This window comes from Vespula vulgaris, chromosome 3, assembly GCF_905475345.1.
Source record: "Vespula vulgaris chromosome 3, iyVesVulg1.1, whole genome shotgun sequence".
Lineage (NCBI taxonomy): Eukaryota > Metazoa > Arthropoda > Insecta > Hymenoptera > Vespidae > Vespula > Vespula vulgaris.
Window position 1 is genome coordinate 9,935,325 of NC_066588.1, and position 10,044 is coordinate 9,945,368.

Genomic DNA, 10,044 nt, shown 5'->3' on the forward strand with positions numbered 1-10,044 from the left:
AGATTTTTTTATTAACTTTTTAATATTTTATCATTTAAGATTTTTAAAATTATATATTCTTTCTGAAAGATTAATTTTACAATATTTTTTTAATAATTTATTTCTATTTATCATTTCATCAATGTAAATCCATTAAAAATAAAGTATTAAAAAGAAATTGTTTAAAAATACATAGTGTTTAAACAAGTGCATTATGTATGCATTTTTACAACTTGAATTAATTTAAATATTAGTTCTATGCATTTATGAATTATAACATACAATTCTACAAGCAGTACATTTATAGTATAAAAAAGTTACTACGTTTTTCCGTTGCTTCTATCAGTAAAATAGTGACGGTTGAAATTGACTGACTTTGACATTTTTTCTTATCAAAATTGCAGATTAAAATAAAACAACAGAATATTCTGTATTCATGTTGCATTAATATTGATGTAATATTTAAATAAATCTGTCTTTTTCTCTTTTTTAAATGCTTCATATATTGATTATTTTGATGGATACGTAAAATCTGTTAGTGTATATACAAAATTTCTTTTACAACTACGTAAAGTGAATAAATGTAAAAATGTCAAGTAAAATGAAAAATGGAGTAGGTATCAATAGAGATTGTAACCAATGTAAATTTCACGTCTGCTTTTATTTTCAACTACAATATTATTTCATAAAAGATTTTTCGTATTGCATTGTGATGATGTACAATAAATTCAATATACAAAATATCAATATACAAAATTGTATATTTGTATAATAGCAATATTATTTTCAACTTCAAAATGTAGAAGCAATACATAATTCGTATAAAATTAGAATTAATATTTAATTGTTAGCTGCCAGAAATATTTATCATTTAAATTGTACATAAATTGTAATTAAATTATAATTTATGTACAAATGTGTATGTATGCGCGCGCGTGTGTTAGCGCGCGTATGTGTATAAAGCTTATCGGTAATGAATAGATTTGTTATTTAAAAAAAAAGGGGGGAAAAAAAAGAAAACGGTTATATGTATTATATATAATGAAATAAATATGATTGTTTGTCAAATGTATAAAAGTATTATTGTCTATTAGGCGTAACGAGAATAAATCTCTATTCTTTATTAAATTGTTGTTAAATCGTTAAATAAAATAATTCTTTAATTCACATTTTACATTTTAAGACAACGCAATGTCTGAGGTGGTACTCTAGATGCATATTGGAAAGAGTTTTCCATAACACGATTGACATCATTGTGAATGTTCGCATTGTCACGATCTACTTCCAACTGATCCTGTTCGGCATTTTCAAGGTCAATAATGAATTCTCTGTTTCCCATTAGGGTAGTTAAACACATACTTTGCTCCTTTATAATCGATCGTACAAACAATTCCAACGTAAAAAGATGCTCGTCTTGTGCCTCGGGTATATAATTATGCATAAAATCTGCTAATCTGTAATGAAATGTAAAAATAATTAAAAAAAAAATTACTTTGCTAATGACATATTTGCATCGCGATTTAAATTGAAAAAGTAAATTTTAAATAATTGTTTTATTTATTATTTATATAAACAAATTTATTTGAACAAATAAATGTATTATTTAAACATACTAGCAATTACTTTTTAATATAAGCTAGTATGATTTTTTTTAATAATTAGGAGAATAGTGGTGTGTGTGTGTGCGCGCGCGCGCGCGTGTGTAGATTATTTCAGATTTTTTCTACCAAACTGTGCCAATATATTTTACGAGTAGATATAAGAAATAAATGTTATATAAATACTTTATTAAAAAGTTATAACAAAAATTAAATAAAATGATAACTATGTATTCTTATTATTCATACGTAGTATACTTGTCGTGTGTACAGTAGCATTAAAAGATATAATAAAAGAGATTACATTTTTGTGAATGGCACGCTTTATCCAATTCATAAAGATAATAATTTCTCATTAAGGATATTATTAAGGTCATAAAAAAATCTACACAGATTTAAATCTTTCAACGGCAATTCAAATGCAACGTAAATGGTGGACATTTCGAAATACCATAATACAATGGAATAATAATAGTAAGGAAAATACAATAGATCGTCGTTTTACAATATCATATTGATAATAAAAATATAATTTTTGTTACAACTTTTTCATAAAGCATTTGTAGTTTCTATTTATATACACATTTTTTTCTTATTTCTGAAACATATTAGCAGTTTGGCGGGAAAAAAAATTGTAACACCCTGTATATATGTGTATAAATACTTTTTAATGTAATTGCTAAAACAATTATTTTGTAATTATTATAAACAAAATATATTTTTATCTATAAACTTCGATAAAAATTTTTTTACCGCAAGAGATATTCAACGTTGTGTCCACTTGATCCCGAACATTCTGTAATCTGTTTCGCTATGTTACGTAGCGATGCTTCCCCAAGCCAATGTTGATTCTCTTTAGTGGCTATATAAATGATTACCGGAAAGCTTCTGTTACCATCACGAGTGTGAAACGTCGAAATAATTGTGAGATATCCACCCAAGGAACATTCCCTTTTTTGTAAATAAGGTAAAGCCGTGTTATTTGTTACTTGAAAAACTCGACCGTAAACGATACCCTGTTAATTAATAAATAAAATATATAATTATGATAGAGAAATTTTATACGATAATCATTGCTTCAAGTTAAAATTAAATATATTTACAATATAATATTATTTTATATAAATAAATATGTTTTATTAAAATTGTAAAAGTCAAATTTTTTTGTTGAACATCTGTCAAAACTATATGTACAATTAAAAAGAAATAAAAACAAACTATTGTAAATATTTAAAAAAAGAAAAATAAGAAAAAAAAAACAAATAAAATTTCATTTACCTCTTTCTGTTCTACCAAAGTAGCAACACGACCGGGCTGAAAAAATAAATACGTCTTATTTACACAATTTGTTAAACAAATGTTTTTGTTTATTTTTATAAATTTTAACTATCATTCGTGGTGCCATATGGGTTTATCTATCAACTATCTAAATAAAATATGTATGTACATACATACATGCAAAAACGTTAAAGATAGGCAGTATTTTATATCGTTTTACTGTGAACATACACGGGTAGGTTCACACACGTATGTATGATATTCTGTGGAAATGTAAAACGTAACACATATATAGATATCAGTTTATACCGGTTTCTAACTGGTTAAACTTAGTATAAACGAGAGGTAATTTTATAATATTTATCAAAAGACAACTTTCTCCTTATTTGATATGAAAATTTGTGCAAAAAATTTTAATATGCACATTATTGATTTATTTAAGTTTATTACTCCCTTATCAAAACTATTTGCATTATTATATTTGTAATATAATATTAAATATCTAATGGAAATGTGAAAATGATATTGTTAAACAAATACAAATGATATTTTAATTACCTCGATATTGGTGTCGTGATTTTTATTTCTAATATAATAAATTTTTTTTATAGTTTATAAATAATTTTAATAAATTAATTTATGATAAATTTTTTTTATAATTTATGAAAATATATACAATTTCTTATCTTTGTTTAATAATAAAGAAAGAAAAAAAATCTTTTCATTAATTATTAATGTACCTTTGGACTTTCAATCAATCTTATATAGATTAATTTTATCATTCGAAAGGCCGCGTGATATAGCATGGAATAATGTCAGATTATGAACAAAATTCTCTCAAATTTTACGAGAATTATTGTTATCATGTAAAACTGAAACGTTTTATCAGAATTATATATTAAAAAAAAATATATGTAACAGTCGAATCATAGGAGATATTCATGAAAATTATTGTTATCATGTAAAACTGAAATGTTTTGTTATATATGAAATGTTTATATATATATATAAAAGTCGTATCACAGGCAATATTCTAATTAATCTCATACACTTTAAAAAGTCTCGATAAGAAATTATATAAAAATACATCGAAGAAACAAAGGAAATAAATTTGATAAAAGAATTCCGATGCGATAGAATTTTAATTATTATTTTTTATACAATTCGATCATGTACACAAAGGCAAAGCATTTGAACAAATAATCGTTATTATTATCTTTTGAAAAAGAAACGTTAGTATTAATTTACAAGAAAAAAAAAAAAAATTAGATGCCGAGTAACACGTTAAGATCGATTCATACATTTCAGTTCGGTTTCAACTCGATCTTCGTAATTTATATTAGAAGAATTGTGTATAGTCGGATCGGTGATTGAACTGACAATGAGACTGAACGTAAATGTGTGAACGTATACATTTAATTTATATATAATGATGTTAGAATCACTTTGATCGAAATGAATTATTATGTATGAATCGACCTTTATACAAATTCTCAGAAGAGAACATTATATTCGCAAAATATTCACGAGCGTGATCATTGACGTCATAAGATGATAAAAGTATTTACGTTGTAGAAATAGTTACCAAACTTACCTTCTCCGTTGTACCACGATGAGTTGTGTTTCCTTGCCAAAATCGTCTGGCAAATCCTTTTACAAAACCAGTTGTACTCTTAGTATACTCGAAACCGGGATTCCAGCAGAGAGACCCGTAACCAAAAATCCAAAGACCATTGTTGTTATCCATCGTTATTAATAATTATTTATCGTAATATCAGTATAGATTTAGACAAACGTTCAGTCATCTTCCGATAACTATCAAGATTTTAATTCAATAATTTTCCCCTTCTTTGTCGGCAGAAATACTTATCATCATCAAATCGAAAACTTTGTTTTATTCAATATTAACGATCTTTTTGGATTTGCGTTTATTCTATTGTTCATTTTAATTATTATACGTGAATAAAAACGGCGAATAAACTATATATATAAACTTTGGCCATTCCATCGCTGTTGCAAATGGATAAAGGTTTATTAAAAAATAATAAAATAAATAATTGTCTTTCTTTTTACTCATTAAAATGTCTCTTTTATTTTGCGAGAACTTTCCCATAACTTCAACTTAATGATAAAACGTAAATAACAATTCGTTGATCTATTTCGACTGATGAACTTTGAATCTTTTCTTCTGCTACTTCTAATTCTATTTCTTCTTTTTTTCCTTTACACGATAATTTTGAATTTCGCGAATAATGAATATCGTAAGAGGCGCTCCCTACGCTCGTTTCCATCGATCCAATGTCGATCACTTGTACCGGTAATCGAAAACTTTCCAAGTCCACACGTGCCACGTGCTTTTAACTCTCTTATCTTCGATATGAATTGTCGACCTTCAATCTCTTCTTCTTCTTCTTCTTTGCACTGTATGTATTTTTATCAACGAGCTCTTATCGAAATATAAATTATGTTATTTCTTTGTCTCCCTTTTTTTCTATCTTTCTCATCACTAAACTGTTTTATATATTGCTTGCTGATCCGGCTTTGCAACCTCCAATTGCTATTTAGAAGACATTTATTGTAAAAAGTACTTTTTTTTTTTTTTTTAAATGTACTCCGATGCTCTGTTAAAGAAGATACCTACCTTATCTTTAAAGATCCTTGACCGATTACGAAATACAAAAGTTCAAACAAACAATCAAATACAAAGCACACTCAAGGCTCTTTCATTCGTATTTTGAAAGGTTATATATTGTACATTTATATAATAAAATATTAACAAAAGTTCACTCTATGTAAACGCAGCACGGAGGACGAGCCAAGACTGTCGACTAGTTTGAGCATTGAATGCTTCTGCGCTTCTTCAGTAAGAGGGAGAAAAACAGAAAGAGAAGCGGAATTCGCAAAAAAGAGAGGGTGGATAGAAAATCAGAGTAAGAGAGGAAAGCCGGAAGGATGATGAAACATTTCGAACAATTGACGCATTTTAGTCGTTAGTCATTCATTGATAATCTCCGAGCAATAAAATCAAATTATAGGGGGAATAGTTATTAGGTTATAAAAATAAAGTGATCAATTGAAATCTTCTTTTTAAGATTATATGAGATTTCATTTTTTATGTACATATAATTACTTCTTGTGATTTTGATAATGGTCTTTATTTTTTATACATTTCGAAGACAAATTAAGTATGTTGAATTAAAAAAATTAAAACATTTATTCAACTTAAAAAACGTTTAAATTTCCATTGATTTTCTACTAAATGTGATCCAACTTATCGACGAACAAAAGTTTATTTGTTTTGTAATGATAAATAAATTCTCGGTTTGTCGCCAGATAGCTCTGATAACACTATCGAAATTTTTTTTATGGCATATATCAGATAGCAACTTCAAGCAACTTGGGATATCAACTAAATGTAAACGCGACTTTACACATACACAAATTATATATACATACTATTATATAGCATATAAATAGTGAGTTTTAATCTCGATATATAAAATCAAGCATGATAAGTTGACGTATTTAAATGTCAACGATTGTTTGTTATATCACGTTAAATCTATTTGCAGTGTTTAGTAATTCTGTCATTTGTGTTTCTTATTACAAATACAGATTCCACTAACTTCTAAAAAAATCTTTCTTCTAAAAAATTATTATTACATTGATAAGTACTTTTTTAAAACACGATGAAACGAGACACAGTTTCACCATCTCCTGATGCAATAAGTCAAATAGAAGAAGAGGATTTTATATACAATGAAGATGTAATCGAAGTAATAGATTCTGATACACTCAATGATGAAGAAGCAATGGAGAAAGATCCAGAAAAAGGAGATGCATCTTTCGTATTTATTGGACACAAATCTGGTTGGTAGATGTTATGGTTTTGTAACTCTATGAACTTGTAGTATAAGAGATTATAAAAGATTTAAATAAATTTATTCTAACATCAGGTTCTGTCTTTTGCGGTTCTTTAAGTAAAGCTGGAAAGTTTGCTGTAACTGGAGGAGAAGAAGATAAAGCTTATGTTTGGGATACAACATCTGGAGAAATAATCCTAAATTGCACCGGTCATAAAGATAGTGTTATATTTGCTGAATTTAATTTTGATGAAACTTATTTGGCAACTGGTGATATGAGTGGTGTAATACAATTATGGAGATTAAGTGATAAATGTTCTGTCTGGAATTATAATATGGGAGATACTACTGTAAATATTCTTTTACATTAATGTTTTCATGTAATAAGTTTATATTAATATATAAGGACTTGCATTATCTTTTTTACAGTGGATGAAATGGCACATGGCAGCTAATGTTTTAATCGCAGGGTCTGTAGATGGTGAAGTTTTTATGTGGAAACTACCTGATGGGGATTGCAAAGTTTTACAAGGTTATGGATACAGAGCAGAAGCAGGAGTAATCTTACCTGATGGTAACGAATGTTTAAAACTTTTTATCTACAAATATATATATATATATATATATATATATATATATATATATATATATATATATATTTACACATGTATGTGTCAACAGGTAAACGGCTTACAGTTGGATATGAAGATGGTACAATCCGTGTATTTGACTTAAAAACAAATACCGTGTTATCATGTATCCCTTCAAATATAGGTCATACTGCAACCATAACAGCACTTGATTGTTATTTAGATAATAATTTGATATTATCTGCAGCAGTAGATGGAAAAACTATTCTTAGTATGTCACATACAGGAAAGGTAATTGAAAGAAACAATTATTTAATATAATTATATTATATGATTAATAAATTTACTGTTAAGAAGATAAATGTCTTTATAAATTTCTTTAGATAATATCCATATTACAAGATCTTAATAGTGAACAAGAAACTGACATGAAAGATTCTGATAGTAATTGGATAGAAACAGTGGCTTTCTGTAAAGATCCAGCATTTCAAGTAGCTGCAACGGGTAGTTTAAATGGAGAAATTTTTATTTGGGATATTTCAAAACAGGTATGTTGTATACTTCATTTAAAAATAAAGACCTTTTTGGTTTTATGTAAGAAACCTATTATGTCTTTAAAAAATGTATAGGTACTTCGACATAAAATAGAACAAGAAAGTGGTATAAGTAAAGTTCTATGGAGAGGTACTACATCACTGCTTTTTTCTGGTGGACTTGATGGTACTCTCAGATGTTTTGATGCAAGAAGTGGACAATGTTTACAACTACTTACAGGACATTCTGAGGATATTCTTGACTTATACATAGCTGAGTAAGTATTAATAATAATGTTTAATAAAAAAATAAAACGATTTAATCTATACACATTTTCAGAGAAGGACAAATTGTACTAACAACATCTGATGATTCTACTGCAAGAATATTTAATATTGCAAATTTGTTTTAATGTAATATGATATTTAGGTATTTAAAAAATTTGTTATGTTCTTAAATATAAATACACACACACATACACATATATATATTAAGAAAATGGTCATCTTTTTTATTCCCTTTCCAATAAAAATGTAACTTTTAAGGATAATCTTTATACTTCACACTGTTTTTATACCACTCAGTATCAATTACGTATTTGTTATTTTTCCATTGAAAATGAGTTGGACCTTGTTCTTCACCATTTTCAAAACAGAAAAAAACACTCAGTTCAATAGCCATCTTAGATCTAACCAGACCAATGCCTCCTACTTTTTCAGGTGCAGGATGATATACTCTACCTGAATTACAATCCATAAATAATTTTTCTGGTTCAAATGGTACCTATAAATATCAATCTTATAACCTACGTTATGCTCAGATGTGAATGTATACATATCTGATTTGTGTCGTTTACCATCAAAAACTCCTCAGCGTGCGAATAGCCAAACCAATTCTCCTTTTTATCAATTTCTACATTTTCTTTTTGAATAATTTTCGTGAAAACTATAGGAAGATCGTCGCATTTTACAAAGTTCCTTTCAGGACCACAAAGAGAGACATAAGGAAATTCTTGTGTATGTCGTCCAATATTATTTATTTTGAGTCTTTTAAAGAAGAAAGCCAAAAACTTTTTGTCTGAAATGATATTTTATGTTTGCCATCTGTAAATAGAACTACATTTGACTTATCAAGAAAATTTTTAATTTATTTACATAGGTGTAACATGCAAAAATATACCTTTAAAACAGGATGTAAAATTTTTTATACGAACATCATCTAAGAACAGCTGTAAGTAATAAGATAACGATTTAATAATAATAGATTTGATAAAATTAGAAAAAATAATGCATCATACCATGCCTTGATGATCAATATAATAAAAGTATTCTCGTATATGTGGTTCTGGTGATTGGCCTTGTATATAAGTCATATAACTTCGTTCATATATCTTATAAGAAGAAAATTTTCGCGCATTCATAACTATTCTATTAAAGTATATATTCGACAAAGTAAACATGTCCCTGATTATTATTATTTATTTCAATTCCGTCTTGATTCTGTTAATTCGTCTGTAATCAAGATATAATTATTTAAATTAATAATTTTTTATGATCATAACGTAAACACTAATACGCAGCGCAAGCAATCCACGCAAAGTAATTAGAACCTCATTATTTATTAATTCTAATATCGTGGTGTATGTGCATTTTGCGCAATCTTTCGAGTATCGCATGGTACACATATACATGCACATTTCCATTTTACATGTATGTTCTAATTATTATATATAGTATCAGTCTGCTGTTGGTTTTTCAACAATCGATATCGTATCTTCATATCGATTGCCGTAAAACAAGTACAATTATATTATAATAACGGCAATTATATGTAATTTATCGTGTTATTACGATTTCAAGATTTTCTATTTCATCATTTATAATTATTTTGTTTTCGAATGAAGAAACCGCGCTTGTTTAAGTCCTTACTTTGTTTAAGCAAAAGTGTCATTCGACGGTGTTTAGCATAATCGATTGCAGCGTAAGTTCGATTCTGAAGTAATTCGATATTTTTCAACGTCACTTCACATCGCTACTCACGGACACAGTCAGAGATTCAAGAAATGAGATACGACGAATAGGTGAAATCAAGTTTCCAAAAAGAGTTAAAATTGATGGGAATAGTAATATTAGAGCCGGCCTAAAGTAGGAGATGTCATCAAGTTGACGAATGTTTTACTCGGAGATAAAGATATAACAAGTA

General features: G+C 27.4%; 3 protein-coding genes across 4 annotated transcripts; 1 reads left to right on the plus strand and 2 right to left on the minus strand.

The window, feature by feature from the left end:
- Positions 1 to 621: 621 nt before the first annotated feature.
- On the minus strand, positions 622 to 5,718 carry LOC127062378 (glutathione-specific gamma-glutamylcyclotransferase 1). Its single transcript, XM_050990434.1, has 5 exons — positions 5,497 to 5,718; positions 4,450 to 5,412; positions 2,856 to 2,891; positions 2,331 to 2,593; positions 622 to 1,433 (listed from the first exon to the last, which is right to left on the minus strand). The coding sequence occupies exons 2-5, from the start codon at positions 4,600 to 4,602 to the stop codon at positions 1,151 to 1,153; spliced, it is 735 nt and encodes a 244-aa protein (XP_050846391.1). The 5' UTR covers positions 4,603 to 5,412; positions 5,497 to 5,718; the 3' UTR covers positions 622 to 1,150.
- A 135-nt stretch (positions 5,719 to 5,853) lies between these two features.
- On the plus strand, positions 5,854 to 8,341 carry LOC127062372 (angio-associated migratory cell protein). Its single transcript, XM_050990422.1, has 8 exons — positions 5,854 to 6,331; positions 6,471 to 6,725; positions 6,812 to 7,068; positions 7,148 to 7,292; positions 7,400 to 7,599; positions 7,692 to 7,856; positions 7,938 to 8,119; positions 8,182 to 8,341. The coding sequence occupies exons 2-8, from the start codon at positions 6,545 to 6,547 to the stop codon at positions 8,252 to 8,254; spliced, it is 1,203 nt and encodes a 400-aa protein (XP_050846379.1). The 5' UTR covers positions 5,854 to 6,331; positions 6,471 to 6,544; the 3' UTR covers positions 8,255 to 8,341.
- Positions 8,329 to 9,910, minus strand: LOC127062381 (UPF0598 protein CG30010). 2 transcript variants are annotated; one of them, XM_050990443.1, is made up of 5 exons: positions 9,771 to 9,910; positions 9,140 to 9,353; positions 9,022 to 9,070; positions 8,699 to 8,919; positions 8,329 to 8,625 (listed from the first exon to the last, which is right to left on the minus strand). In XM_050990443.1, exons 2-5 carry the CDS (start codon positions 9,299 to 9,301, stop codon positions 8,383 to 8,385), a joined length of 675 nt encoding a protein of 224 aa, XP_050846400.1. In that variant the 5' UTR covers positions 9,302 to 9,353; positions 9,771 to 9,910; the 3' UTR covers positions 8,329 to 8,382. The 2 variants fall into 2 exon arrangements, with proteins under 2 accessions (XP_050846400.1, XP_050846399.1); XM_050990442.1 differs by lacking the exon at positions 9,771 to 9,910 and adding an exon at positions 9,452 to 9,675.
- Between the last annotated feature and the right edge of the window lie 134 nt (positions 9,911 to 10,044).

What these genes read in the sequence shown, in the direction of transcription:
- LOC127062378 (XM_050990434.1), bottom strand. Translation starts at nt 4,602, where the DNA reads ATGGATAACAACAATGGTCTTTGGATTTTTGGTTACGGGTCTCTCTGC. An exon ending in CTTTGGTAGAACAGAAAGAG is followed by an intron (nt 2,594 to 2,855) that starts GTAAATGAAATT and finishes ATTAATTAACAG; the next exon opens with GGTATCGTTTACGGTCGAGT. An exon ending in AACGTTGAATATCTCTTGCG is followed by an intron (nt 1,434 to 2,330) that starts GTAAAAAAATTT and finishes ATTTCATTACAG; the next exon opens with ATTAGCAGATTTTATGCATA.
- LOC127062372 (XM_050990422.1), top strand. Translation starts at nt 6,545, where the DNA reads ATGAAACGAGACACAGTTTCACCATCTCCTGATGCAATAAGTCAAATA. An exon ending in ATAATATGGGAGATACTACT is followed by an intron (nt 7,069 to 7,147) that starts GTAAATATTCTT and finishes TCTTTTTTACAG; the next exon opens with TGGATGAAATGGCACATGGC. An exon ending in TTTGGGATATTTCAAAACAG is followed by an intron (nt 7,857 to 7,937) that starts GTATGTTGTATA and finishes AAAAATGTATAG; the next exon opens with GTACTTCGACATAAAATAGA.
- LOC127062381 (XM_050990443.1), bottom strand. Translation starts at nt 9,301, where the DNA reads ATGTTTACTTTGTCGAATATATACTTTAATAGAATAGTTATGAATGCG. An exon ending in ATATTGATCATCAAGGCATG is followed by an intron (nt 9,071 to 9,139) that starts GTATGATGCATT and finishes TATTACTTACAG; the next exon opens with CTGTTCTTAGATGATGTTCG. An exon ending in TTTTACATCCTGTTTTAAAG is followed by an intron (nt 8,920 to 9,021) that starts GTATATTTTTGC and finishes ATATCATTTCAG; the next exon opens with ACAAAAAGTTTTTGGCTTTC.